Source organism: Talpa europaea, assembly GCF_964194135.1.
Source record: "Talpa europaea genome assembly, chromosome: 12".
NCBI lineage: Eukaryota > Metazoa > Chordata > Mammalia > Eulipotyphla > Talpidae > Talpa > Talpa europaea.
The window spans coordinates 58251222-58266151 of record NC_140079.1 but is presented as its reverse complement, the minus strand read 5'-3'; the positions used below and the strand labels follow the sequence as shown (position 1 = coordinate 58266151).

Sequence of the window (14930 nt, the reverse complement as noted above, 5' to 3'; positions counted from 1 at the left end):
AAATTTCTCAGGTAGAGGGTAGAATTAGGAACGCTCTGCCCCTTGAGGCATGAAGACAAGTGAGCCTCAGCTGCAGGTTGACACAAATTCTGGGGAAGCTATGAGTACCATCACATACACCAGGACACTTTGGTGGATTTGGATTTTCCTGTGATGTATCAGCTTATAACCAGTAAGACTATCCTGGAATGCCTTCTTATTATCTAGGTGTCATTTGCACTTAATTGTTTTCATCAAAAAGAGGTAAATATGGATATAGAAATGACTTGTTAAGGAGTGACAATGTGTATATCCTACAGTGGAGTTCAATTTCTTTTTGAGACCCAATATTAAGAAATATTTAGTCTAACATTAGAGGAAATATTCACTATAGTTAGACAAAAGACTCTGAAATAAACGGATCTCAGTTCAAATTTCAGCTTTTTAACAGTCACCAGCATAATGCAATACATTCTGTGCTGAAAGGACATCAAATGTGTTAAGAAAATAGAAACTGAGAATGAAATCTGAACTCAGTGTTGGGGGGAACCTCCCTGAAAGAAATGATACCTATACCAGAAGGGCGAATTGGTGGTGGGAATTCTGTGAGGACTACACCTGAGAGGAGAAAGCAAACATTGTCCAAAACTGAACAATGATGTAAAATATAAATAAATAATATATATGTAATATGCAAATGCCTACCTTGAAAAAAATGATATCTGTACCAGTTTTTAATAATGGATAATTGCTAGCAGAAAAGTCCATTCTAGGCAGAATGGGGAAATAACATCCAAGGCAGAAGAATTATTTGTGCAATTTCATAGAATAAGAAAAGGAATATAACACAGGTGCAGAGCTATGAGTACTTTGGGGATTTGGAAAAAAGGTGTATGAGAAATAACGGCCAAAGAGGAAACTAGTCAGGCACCAAAGGACCAGATCATAAAGGACTTTGTAAATTTATTAAGGCACCTGGATTTTGTCCCAAATACATTGGGACACCTGGAGAGCACTTTAAACAGGGGAATTGCTTATATTTCCATAGGGAAAATGGAAGAAGATAGAAGATTGGAGATAGCAATAGCTAATAAAGATTTTTCTTAATAAACTGTGAGAAAAAGTATGATGGCTTGAAGCAGTGACAAAGTGACTATAGAAGGGAAAGATTTTAGAAATATTAGAATAGAGAATTTATCACTCAGTGACAAATTGGATATGGAATTGAGATAGAGAGAGGAGTTTAGAATAATTCACTCTTAGTCTTCTTGGTTGGATACAGAGTAATGATGAGGCTGCAAGAAGTAAACATTAAAGTGGAGGATGTGTTGAGTTATAGATTTACTGAATGTGAGATTTCTCAGGGACATCTAGAGGATGATATGCATTCAAATGTTAGATAAACTTACCTGGAACTCAGGAGGTAATTTAAGCTGAAGATACACTTTTTAAAAAAAAATTATGGTAACACTGGTATATAATTCTGTGTGTGATTTAGGAGAAAAGGTTGACAGCTCTTCAGACATACATGTTTTAATGACATCACTGCAGAAGAAGCTATCGGAGTGAGGGCTCACACTAGGAGGGTATAGAGGGGTAAGGAAGAAGGCAGAAGAAAATGGGCCTGAGAAAGCAGAGCTTAAAAGAGAAGGAAAGAAAGAAGGGCTTTTGTGAGAGAGTATATGGAAGAGTTTCTGTCATGGTGGGAAATAACCTGGGAGAGTGTTGACTTACTGACCCAGTTCAGCAGGAAGTTTTGTTAAGAAAGTGCTCAACTCTTTAATTTGATGTAGTCCCAGCTGTTTATTTTTGCCTTCGCTATCACTGCTTTGGGTGATGAGTCTTTAAAGATGTTGCTGAGGTGCTTGTCATGTAGTGTTTCACCTGTATTTCCTTCTATGTATTTTATGGTTTCAGATCTAATGTCTAGTTCTTTAATTCATTTTGAGTTGGTTTTTGTGCATGGTGTGAGGTAGTAGTCAAGCTTCATTCTTTTGCATGTAGCGACCCAGTTTTCTCAGCACCATTTATTGAACAAACACTGTCAAATGTCTCAGAATGCTCAAAAGGTAAGAATAAAAAAATGTCCGTTGGCTAAATAAAACAACTAGAAAATTATTGGGTAAATAAAACAACTAGAAAATTATTGATGACCTTGCAGAAGACAGTTTTATCAAGAATATTAAGCATGAAAGCAGAACATCTTTGTATCCAGCTTTTAATTAATAGAATGCAGTATTTTGTAATATTTATTAATTCAACACATAGGAAAGACTTACCTACATTAAAATCATTGGTAACAACAGGGCTTTTTCTTTTTCCATCTCATTTACTTCCAAGAGGGAGTTGGGATAAGGTGAACCCATCTAACTAATCCTCCTGCACTTTCCATGAATGTGGTTCTTGTTCCCTATTCTTCCACCATGAATATTTCACACTGATTAAGTCTTCTCAAATTTCTGTACTCATCAATTCACTCTCCACTCTGGGGGGATGCCTTCATCCTACTTTAATAAGAAAGCAACATAAACTAGAGGAACATTCCCTCAATGGAATGTCATCAACCCTCAAAAACCATTTGCATTCTTTCCTTCTTACCCTCCGCCCCTTCTATTGCATGAGCTTGTGTTCCTCCGTCTTCATTGAGATTCCAAAGAAATGGTGCCTGAGACAGGAATTTTGGTATTTGTGGTTTCTGAGAGTTTCTTTTAGCAGAAGGGCCGAGCAGGACAGGCTAAGGCAGGGCAAGGGGCTGAGCAGACATGCTGTCTCAGCTAGAATCTGCTCTCAGTCTGCTCTCAGGGGGGTATGAATTACACCATGAATTTGGTTCCCTCTTGGGGCAAAGCTGCTGGCATTTTGTACCTTTCTATCAGTGCATTACTGTGGGGTGAGCTGCCCCTGAGAGGAAATAAGCAACACCCCCTATGAGACAACTCTTATTTGGCTCAGGGGACGTCTTCAATGAAGGTGTCAGCACTGAGCTGTTAGCTCCTTAGCTCTTCATTTTTTCTCTCCTCATGGGTGTCTTTCTGTTAAAGTAATTTAATCATGCTTACATCTTCTATCATAAAAACTTTCCATTTTCCTCTATATCCTCACCCTTTTCCTTTATTTGGTTGAGATTCTTGCCTTTGTCCATTACCTTCTGTTCCCTAAGACCCACTTGCTCCCACACCACTGCAGTCTGGTTTTTGCCTCTACTGCTTTTCAGAAATTGCTTTTGTCAAAACTACTAATTGTGTTTCTGCTTCTTATGGAGACTTTCCTTCTCTCACTGCAGTCGCCAGGAACATTTGGATTGATCTCCCTTGGCTTTGGAGATGCTGACTCTCCTGGATTTCTTCCTACCTTTTCATCACTGCTTTTCAGTCTTCTCTGCCAGTTTCTTTTCCTCTGACTATTCCTTAAAGTTACTATTCCTCTGAATTTGATCTTATGCCTTCTCTTCTCACTCTCTATACTTTTTTCCTGGGCCAGATTGAGACTTTTGAGACACTCAGAAAATATCAATCCTTCACTGTCCCATAACATGTAATTCAAAAGTAAACATTTATATTTTTAAACAAAGCAAATTAACATTGTCTCTCTCCAGATTTTCAGATTGCATAATTCTGGATATATTTTTTAAAAGATCCTCTCCCTGCCTTTCTCTTTTTTTTTTTTCTCTCTCTTTCCCTAACCACATGTTGTGTTGAGTAGACCTAATATGAAATCAGTAAAGAAACACCTTATTCATTCCATATTTTCCATTATCATCTCTGTGTTAGTGCTTTCCGAATTTATATACTTCTCAGATCATGGGAACCATAAACACACCTGTCTAATAACAATCTCTAATTTGATTATCACAGATGAGTTTTAACTGCCCTTTCTTCCTATTCCTATTTCCCTCTTCAGTGAATTGGGCTACCCTCTTACTCACTTTAAAAACTCAGGGATCAGGGGCCTCCATGGTGGCGGAAGGGGTTAAGACACAGCACTATGAAGCTATCCACAGTTACTGCAGCACGAGTTCAATCCCTGGCCAGGGAGGTGACCCACATGGTGCAGCAGACCTCTCCTGACTAGCCCGCTGCTCCCCTCAGCAGTGTATTTCAGTCACTTTGCCTGTTCTGTTCCCCACTCTGTCTCTGGTGAATCCTCTCACCGCAGGCACCTCTGGCCTGTACCCCAGTTCTTGTATGCATAAATAAATTAATCTTAAAAAAGAAACAAAAAAACTCAGGGATCATTTTGGACTCTTGCTCTTCCTCACTCCACAAGTCCAATTAATCATCAGTTTCTATTGATGCTATAACTAAATGTCTTTCAAATCCAGCCACAGCTTCAATTTCATACACTTTGCAATCATTCTCCACATTTTCTGAAAGCCAGTCTTCCTCAAAGGTAAATAATAATAATAATTTCTGTCCTTGCTTTGAAGAACTCTGAAATTCTTAGCATAGCTTGTAAAACTTTCTAGTTCCAGATTCTGTTACCTTCTTCAACATCAAATCCCAAATCCTATGAACTTCCTCTCTTGCCCAGGCAACTTTGTATCAAAGACCACTTCTTCCCCCAGTGTCACCCTACCCTCCAAAATTAGCCCCTTTTCATCTGCCAGGCCTTGATATGAATGTTAATTCTGCAAGACTTCCCTGGCATCTCAAATCCAGATCAGTCTGTAGGTTATCACCACACCTCTTACTTTCTCTGCCAGGGGACCGGCTGACTGTGACCGTCCATTTCCTTGTCATCCCCCTATCGGGGCTACAAACTCCAGGAGGATAGAAGTGCTATCTGGGGTTGGTCAGCTTGGGACCTGAGATTTAGCAGGTGCTTACCAGCTATTTTCTGAATTCATGAGTGTGTCGTTCTGCCTTCTACAGTTAAAGTGTAATGGACTTTCAGTCACCGGTGTTTTTAAAGGATTAATTCACCTTTCCCATGTCAACAGAATAGAAAGTTGAGAATATACTTTGATGAATTGTCAAAAAAACCCCAACTTCTGTGGGGGGCGTGTGCCTGTGTGTGTGACACAGTATAGAAAGAGTGCTGTGCTTGAAAACAGGATTTGAAGAAAACCTTTTAAAATGTTCTAAAGCAATAGAAAAAAGTTTTTGGAAAAGAAAAATGAAGCACACCCAAAAAATGACTAAAATACTACATGACCTATGAGTTTTTACTATTAGATGATACACACTGTGTACACTCCAGTAACTCACAGCTACCAGGAAAACCTTCCTACATTTAAACCCAGTCTAATACCTGTGGAATTCCATTGCCCATTCTACCAGGCTCTCAGTGTTTGTTATTATACAGTGCTTTTGCAGGAACCTGCGCTGTCTTCATTCACATACAAGGAGTTGTCAAAGAGAATTTTTTTTTTTTGTCTTTGGTTTTTCTTTGTGTCTTATTCTCTGCCAGAGGCAGCAGCTCCTAAATGCTGCTCCTTTAAGTTTGGCTCTTTGAGACCAGACCCTTGTGGTTTTATTATAAAGGGTTTGCTGCAGCTAGGCAATACTGGTGAACTTGCGGGGAGGTGAAGAATAAGGTATTCTTTGCCTCATCTTCCAATTACAGCCCATCTCCACCATTGATATATTCAACTAACATTAATTAAACCCTTGATAACATGAAAGATAGTAGGCTAAGTCAATCTCATAACAAGAAAGCACAGTCCTTGTCTTCTGGGAACTTTCTCCAGCTAGTGAAGTAAAGAATGTTCTGTAATATTGAAATAAGGAATGCTCTATTATTTATTATAAAGACTAATATAAAAGGATGCAAAGAAAAAAATACTTTAAAGCCCACTATTTCATTCCCTTCTAGATAGCTAATTTGACCTATGTATATTATTTAAAATAAATATAATTATATTAACTATTGTATAGCTTGCTTTTTTATTCAATATATGTTGGGAGCATTTTTCTATTTTAATAAATCTACATCTAAATAATTTAAATTTCCTCTTGGCATGAATATTATATACTTTTAACTTTCTAGATCCATGTTAGTGAAAATTTATATTATCCATATATTGCCATTAACTTTTCTAATACACTATTCTGTTAACATAGTATACTATGCTACTGTATTACTTAATATACTATATATTTTTGTTACCATATTATTTTTAAAAAGATTTATTTATTTATGCATACAAGAGCTGTGGTACAGGCCAGAGATGCGGGGGGTGAGAGGATCTACCAGAGACAGAGTGGGAAACAGAACAGGCAGACTGACCAAAACACACTGCTGAGGAGAGCAGCCTGCGAGGCAGGAAAGGTCTGCTGTGCCATGTGGGCACAGCCAGGGATCGAACTCATGCTGCAGAGGCTGCGGATTGCTTCATAGTGTGGTGCTTAACCCCTTGCGCCACCAGGGAGGCCCTATCATATTATTTTTGTTAGTGCTTATGTGAAACCCATACAAATATCTTCTTAAGTTAAATATCTAGAGTAGGATTTCTATTGCTGGTAAATATCAAAAAAGCAGACATATTATGATTGCTATTGTGTGTTATAGAACTGAACCAAATGACATAGAATTCAGTCATAGGGTTCATTTCAGATTGGAGTAATCAGTGTGAGCTTCATGGAAGAAGATAGAAAATGGGTCTTCAATATCAGCTACACTTTTGATAATTGTATATGTGAGGGGAAATGGCATAAGCAAAGTAGGAAGATTAATAAAAAGACACAGTAAATTCAACACAAGTCAATTGGAGGCAAGTTTGACATCAACGAGTAAATCATTGTGGTTCAGTCAATGGCATAGTGGCACAATCCTGGGGTCTCCATTACCGCTGCTGCTTTAGGAGTACACTACCTAGCTGTCTTCTGGAGAGCAGGAAAACCCTGCCTTCATCACCAGGCCTTGCTGTGCCACTAGATCTGCACCCACCATGAGGGTTTGCCTAACAGCTTGCTGCTCCACACCCTCACTGATAATGGCTGTTCACTAGAACACTCACCCAGCTTTGCTTACAGACAGGGAAAGGAACAGCAGTCAGAAGTAGTTCTTCCTGGGCCTCCCTGGTGGCACAAGGGGTTAAGATGCAACCTATGAAGCTATCCGCAGCCTGTGAAGCAGGAGTTCGATCCCCGGCGAGCCAGAGAGCTACCCACATGGCAAAGCAGACCTCTCCTTTCTCACCCGCTGCTCCCCTCAGCAGTGTACTTCAGTTGATCTGCCTGTTCTGCTCCCCACTTTGTCTCTGGTGATTCTTCTCACCCCCCATACCTCTGGCCAGTACCCCAGTTCTTGCATGCATAAACAAATAAAAAATAAATCCTTTTAAAAAAGAATAGAGGAACGAATGTGTGCTTTGGGGTTAGAGAAAATTGGATTTAAAACTTACCTCCAAAACTTAGAAGCTTTATGGTTTGGGGCAAGTAACTTTATCTTTGTAAGCTTTAGTTTTTTATCTGTAAAATGAAATCATTTTGCTAACTTCAGCTTTACATGAGAAAATATGTATGAAGCATCTGCCATATAGTTTAGACTTAATATCGTGATATCTATTATTATTAGGGGCAAATAAATGATGGCTAGGAAAATGAATTATTGACTATATTTCCACCATAATGATTATTTGCATTGGCATTGAGGAAGACTTTGAAGAACTCTTTTTTTCTATTAGTGTATTATACTCTATTTTGCTTACTGTTTTGAAAAATGTAAATTAAAAAATTTATCATTCTTTGTGTTTTTTTAAAAAGAACTTGGTTCTTTTTGATGCATTACATCTCCTTTCTGGCTTATTGAGACAATTTGGACTTAAACGGTTAAAGGACCATTTTCCTGGAGAGTCAGTCACAGGCCGTGGGCTCATTTCTTCCCCACTAAAGCTTGGATCCTGGCAGTTCCAACCTAGCTGCTCTGTTTTCATGAGTCTCCTTCACCATCCTGGCATGAAGCCAGGAGTTTCCACTAGAGGGAGTTTGCTCTGATTGTGAGAATATAGCTCTGGGTCTGTGTCTCAAGGCACACATGCATCCTTTGCATTGTGTGTTTCAACATGCCAATCTCTGATACTCACTCTGCTTCCTTCAGGCATCTTAAGAACTGTCTCCTCTCTTGAATTACTTCTACAAGTCCATAGAGTAGTTACTCAACTGCCTGTTAAGCTAGAGCACAGAACACAAAGAGGCATTTTAAAATCATTCTTTGACTTCTACTTAGAAATAAGCAAGAGTTGGGGCTGGCATGTGCAGTTAGATACTGAGGTGTGGCAGAGGTAATGGTCAGGGAGCGTGACAGAAACCAAAATGAATGCACTCAGTCTAGAGACAAAACACACTGGAGTGCAGACTAGGCAGTGGATAATCCCAGACTAGTAAGTCAATCACACAATGGTGAGACAGGAGTATATTTTTCCAGGGACATGTCAGAAAGAACAAATTTAAGCAGTGAGCAAAAAATTTGATATATTAGTCTCAAGGAGAATTGTGACTAAGACAATTGGGGGAGGTGTTCTTTTTTCAAAAAATGTATTGCCATAACATTGGGTTATATCATCATATTGGTCTTAGGTGTACATTATTATAGATCAATATATATATATGTATATATATATACATTATGTTTACCACTAATAGTTCAGTACTATCCTTCACCACATACAATTGACCCCTTTACCTATTTTACCTACCTTATTTCCCCCTTCTCTTCTGGTAACCACTAGCTGGTCTTAGAGTCTAAAGGTTTATTTTTTTTTTCATTAATTTGTTGGTTTCTATTACCACAAATGAGTAAATCATGTTGTTTGTCATTTTCCCTCTGACTTATTTCACTAAGCATAGTATCATCTAGCTCTCTATCCATGTTCTTGCAAATGGCAGGATTTCAACTTTTTATAGCTGAGTACTATTCCTTTGTGTTTATATACAACATTTTCTCTATCCAATCATATCTTGACGGGCATTTAGATTGTTTCCAGCTCTTGGTTATTGTAAATAATATAATAAACATGGTGACACATATATCTGTTTGAATTAGTGTTTTCATATTGGGTAAATACCCATAAATGGGATGACTGAATTTTACGGAATTTCAATTTCTATTTTTATATCTTTTGAGAATCTCTATACTGCTTTCCATAATGACTGCAGCAATTTGTATTACCACCAACAATGGACAAGGGTTCTCTTCTTTCCATATCCTTCCAACACTTGTTTCTTATCTTTTGGATAATAACTATTTTCACAGGTGTGAGGTAATATCTCATTGTTGTTTAGATTTGTATGTCCCAATAATAAGAAATAATGAACAACTTTTCATGTGCCTTTTGGCCATCTGTATGTCTTCTCTTGGGAAGTGCTGAGAAAATTTTTATAAAAATTGAGACACTATTTTTCATTTTGGTGGATCTGAGTCCAGAGGGACAGTGAGAATCTCAATCTAGAGTGTGAAGACTATGACTAAAATGAGATCCAGGCAGAAATTAAGCATATGAGTGCAATTCTTTTCCCTTATCATACACAACCCTGGTCAGTGCATGACCCTTATGCTTTCTATGATATTTTCATATGTTATTTTATTTCCTTTTGAATAATAATTTATTTTGATGCCAAGTCTATTTCTTAATAAATAGTTTCTGAAACAAGATGCTTCAGAATTTAAGGATGCTCTTGAATTTAAAGATCTCTATTCTCCTCTTCCCCCACTGCCCACCTGACCTCACCAGGTCTGATCCAGCTTCTGGCCATATTAGTTGACAAGCTATGACATTTATCTTAATTAACTCTGATTAACTTCTGAAATGGTATACATGTGTTATAAAAGGCAGACATATTGATGTCTACACTTTTACCCTTTTTGGTTAGAGAATAATCTTGACAACAGTCTTTGTTTCTAGCTAAAGATTTTCCTCTATTATTTCAACTAACAACTGCCTCCAACTCTCACTAAATATAAAACACTTACTTTCTCTCATTTACTTGCTGAGATTTCTGTCAACATCTCTGTGGAGTGCAGGACTCAGGTTAAGCACACCTGGCTTGCAACCAGCATGATATAAACACTGTCATGTGGAAGGGTCATTTCTGGCTGGAGAGAGAGCTGCAGGAAGAAAAGAGAGCTGAGTTGAACCAGCTAAAGATGTTGGTGTTGAAGAAGGAGGCCTCTTACAGGAGGCTCAGGGAAAATTAGAGGAACTGCTGGGCTGAAAGAGGACAGAAGATGGCGGCCAAGACTGGTAAATGACAGAAAAGCCAGTGATACGCAGATAGCTCAACTAAACTGTACCAAGAATGAAGGATTTGGGGAAAATAAGAACAGAGAAAAGAGAGAAAAATTACCATCACCAACTCCTACTTTCAATGGGAACTCTGGAATAGGGACAGAAAAAAAGAGGGGGCAATTCTTCTTTCTTGATCTTCTGACTGTGTGTAGGTCAGTCTCTAATTCTCTGTGCCCTTAATTTTTCTGTTCTCCCTTCTATTTCCTTTCCTTCCTTTCTTTTCTTTTTCCCACCCTCCTCTCTTTCCTTTCACCCCCAATTCCCCCTCTGCTCCTTTCTCTTGGTTTATTGAATCATCCACATGTTGAAGTGTTACTTGATGTCATCACAGTTCCAAACCACCAATTTGTCAATACAGGAAATTGCAGTTATTTTTAATAAAGGAGCAAGGGAAAGGGAATGTGACTAATGTCCAGGGACCCAGGCAACAGTCCAAAAAACAATGTGTCTCCAGGAAGCAGCAGAAGGAATATACCTCTGATCACATCTAACATCATCCCATGGGATTCATATGATTTTTTGTGGGGACTGAGAGCTATTTTTCCAAGGTATTATAAGTGAATAAGAACTAACATTTTAAAATCATTTTTCTCCAAAGCAACTTTTATTCTAAAACAAAATCTTTTTTTTTTTGTTTCTTTATTTTTATTCCCCTTTTTGGCTCTGTTCCAAAGAAACAGTCTTCTTCATGATCTCAAATTCATAGATACTCTTTTTTGTTGTATCCTGCATGTGTATTAAATGAGATGTTATCAACCATGGGGTTGAGAGGCACAGCCAGCAAGAGAAGAATGGTCATGGGGGTCCTAACATGAGCTTCTGATTTGGGAGATTGCAGAGTCTACCAGGTCACTAACAATGAAACATGGTCTGTAATGGAATTTCCAACTTGTTTCAAAGAAACTGTCTCCCTAGCTGAAGCTATGATAGGGATAATCTTCTTTTTGGAGTGCAGACCACAGTCACCATGGGAAGCATTCTGGAAGTCCAAGGGTCCAATGAGCTCTGGTTTAGTTGTTCCTTCTTAAAATAGCTCTTCAGTGAGAACAGTGAGGCTCTGTTTGCTCATAGTAAAATTTTAACTTTCACTGATGCTTGTAAGATGAAGTCCTTTTACTATACATGAGCTTATAAATAAATCACATGCTTGTTTCCTTTTTTAATGGGCCTCTGGGCATGTGTTTCCAATAAGCCATAACCTGTGCATAAGTGTGAATGTAATATTGCCTAGTGCTTTGAAGGCCACTAATAAAGATACTTGGTAAGTATCATAAGGAAATTGGAGTAGGGGTGGAGTTTGTGTGGATTAAGGGACCAGAAAGAAAAATGTGCATACAATTAATATTCTTTGCAGTAGCTTTATGATGTCTTCTACTCCCTATAACTCATCTCATTTTTTCCCTTTTTTTCTTTAAAAAAATAATACTTGAAGCACTCATATGCTGAAACAGATTCCATTTGTCCTCTCATAATAACAATAATGCATTGTGGTGGAAAGAATCAAGGACTGACAGTTGGAGATAATCCTCACCATGGCCTGGGGATAATTCTCAGGGTAAAGAATTAGGAGTGCCAAATAAGACAACAGTGCAAAAAAAAAATAACAATACAAAACACAACAACAACAACAAAAAAAACAATTATAATTCAGAGACATCCTGCAGGGGAGGAGGAGGGAGGGATATCAGAGGGAGGAGCACAGGAGATTGTGGTGCATTGGTGAAGGAAAATCTATGGGGACTACATCTGAGGGGAGGGAAGCAAATGTTGTTTAAAAAGCAACAATGATGTAAAAATAAATGAACAGAATGAAAAAAAAGAATTAATAATACTATTGGATTTATCTTGAAGAAATGATCTGGGTGCAGAGTAGGGAATTGAATATGCTATCAAATACTGAGCATTCATATAGAGAGTTCAGTGCTAAATAAAAAAGGTGGGATGTAGAAAAAGAAAAATACCGGATGGTCTCACTCATAGCAGGAATCTAGAAAACTTAAATAAGGGACCAGGAAAATGAATATAAGAAAGTGAAAATCAAAATCAACAAAAACTATGAACCAGAGACACTTTTTGGGGGGTGGGGGGCAGGAGGGGAAGGATTGGGGTCAGAATGGGGCATTTGCAATTGTATGGGGGAATATAAAAATAAAATTTATTATTTAAAAAAAAAAGAGAACACTGAAAAAAAAAAAAAGGTGGGATGTTATGTATCTTGTCTCGAATAACATTTTGTTAATATCCCAAATTTGTATTAGTGCCTTTTCCCTGGTCTTACGATAATTTGTTCTCAGCTTCTCAGACTTCCTCAGTGCTGACTAGGAGTTTCAAAATTTGCTTAGGTATGGCTGTGCTGTTCTCAAAACACCAAACCTTGGGTGTGACATGTTCTCCTTTTGTGTCCCCTGCAGGGCATATATGAGTGTGAAGGAACTCAAGGAGGCACTACAGCTCAACAGTACTCACTTCCTCAACGTCTACTTTGCCAGTTCTGTGCGGGAAGACCTTGCAGGTGCTGCCACCTGGCCTTGGGACAAGGAAGCCACCAGCCATCTGGGTGAGTAAAATGAAGACCAAATATTGTTTAAAAAATTGAGGGGTTCTGAGCAGAATTTGTGTCAGTTCAAGGGAGGAGAAAGCAAAAATTGCATTGACTCAATGAATTAGATGCTTTTCTTTGAGAATGGTGTTTGGGAATAATCTGTCAAACTATTTAAGTCCAGACTTCTAAAACATGTTAGGGCAAGGGCCTCCCTGGTGTTGCAAGGGGTTTAGCACAGCACTATGAAGCAATCCAAAGCCTTCACAGCATGAGTTCAATCCCCAGCTGGCCAGGGAGCTACCCACATGGCACAACAGACCTCTCCTGTCTTGCCTACTGCTCTCCTCAGCAGTGTATTTCAGTCAGTCTGCCTGTTCTGCTCCCCACTCTGTCTCTGGTGAATTCTCTCACCCTGCCACCCCTAGCTTGTACCCCAGTTCTTGTATACATAAATAAATAAATATTAAAAAAACATATTAGGGCAAACAGAGGTAGATAGATACCCAGAATGTTTAGTCCAAATGTATAATCTAGGTTTAGTCCAAATGTATAGAAATTGCTGGCATGGACTAACTTGTACTTTAAGTTATAGAAGTAAATACTCAGACTAGAAAAAAGATGCTGAACTTTGAAATCTCTTTTGCAATAATCATTGTATGATCCCGTTTATGTAGTATTCTCAAAATAACAAAATTATACAGATAGAGAAAAAGTTAATGTTTTCCAAAAGTTAGGAGTGGATAAGTTGGGGAGGGAAGGGATATGTGTGGATACAGAAGGGAGATCTTAATGGTGATGGGATGATTCAGTATATTGACTGTGGCTGTGGTTACACATAGGTATGCATGTGATGTAATTGTATGGATCTGTGCAGTACACATAGATGACTACTTGTAAAATTGTGAAATCTGAATTTACTTTGTGATCTTGATGCATAAGCAGAGAACGTCACATAGAGCTGCTGCTGCTCTGTGCATGCTCATTGAATATGGGATGAATGAATAAATAAGTGTTTTCAAGAAATGTTTAAATTATTTCATAATAAATTTCCAAAGATCCTAAGGATATTTACAAACATGTATTTACAAACATATAGGGATATTCTCAAACATCTTAGGGATAACTGTGTTCTACTATAACATGTTTCATAATGTGGTTTTCAGAAGTAGAAGACAAGACAGAATAGCCAAGAGATCTGACTCAATGGGAAATTTCTCATGTTCTTACTTATTTCTTCTTGTTCAATTACAACTGTGATTGAAGGAACTGTATTGATCTAAATCAGGTGTAGAATAGTATAGAGAGCTGACATACCGTGATAGAAGAAGTCATTTAGGATTGTCTAAATAAAGTCTTTCAAAGACTCAAGATTATCTATCTGTGTCAACATGCAAGACCCCTGCATTTTGAGAGTTAACTGTGTGACCTAGCAGGTAATTACAATAGTCTGAAAATATCAAGACTGAATTCAATTTCTGACTACCAGTAGCCTAAGTTCTTTGGAAAAACAAGGGTCCTCTATAGTCCTCCTTTGCCATCATGAATATTTTCTGCATCAGTTTGTGTTTTTTATGCTGTAGGAATGTAAGGCAGATTTTTTCAATAAGTAAATGAATGAATGGGAGCTCCTTGAACTCTCATGTTCACTGGTTTGAGTGCCTTGGTACATAGCACCTAAACTGAAAATAAACGTTCAAAGGCAGAACACTTAAATTAGTGGAAAGTTAGTCCTTTTACAAGCTAGTAATACCATATTTGTGATTATTCAATGATTCATTTATTTACAGAAATCTGTTGAATCTGTTTTGTGACAAGACCAGAAACTGAATAATAAAAGAAATTTACTCTAAAGGTTTGCACAGCATAATTTGGAGACAGACATGAACATCCACCTTTGTTTTCTTTTCTTTTTTCTTTTCTTTTCTTTTCTTTTCTTTTCTTTTCTTTTCTTTTCTTTTCTTTTCTTTTCTTTTCTTTTCTTTTCTTTTCTTTTCTTTCTTTCCTTCTTTTTTTTTTTTTTTTTTTTGGTAACTTAGTTTCAAACTAAGATAAAAGTTTCAGGTTCATTGTTGCTCACTTTTATTTTTTTTTTAATTTTTTAAAAAGATTTATTTATTTATGCATACAAGAGCTGGGGTATATGCCAGAGATGTGAGGGGTGAGAGGATTCACCAGAGACAG

General features: G+C 37.8%; 1 protein-coding gene across 2 annotated transcripts in view; it reads left to right on the top strand.

Moving 5' to 3' along the window:
* PAPPA2 (pappalysin 2) overlaps positions 1-14930 on the top strand; it is a gene marked incomplete at its 3' end in the record, with an annotated part of 286538 nt that overhangs the window by 104236 nt on the left and 167372 nt on the right. For both annotated transcript variants that reach the window (XM_084251295.1, XM_084251294.1), the window contains exon 3: positions 12619-12764. In XM_084251295.1, coding sequence (XP_084107421.1) covers positions 12619-12764 — 146 coding nt within the window. The remainder of the gene's footprint in view (positions 1-12618; positions 12765-14930) is intronic.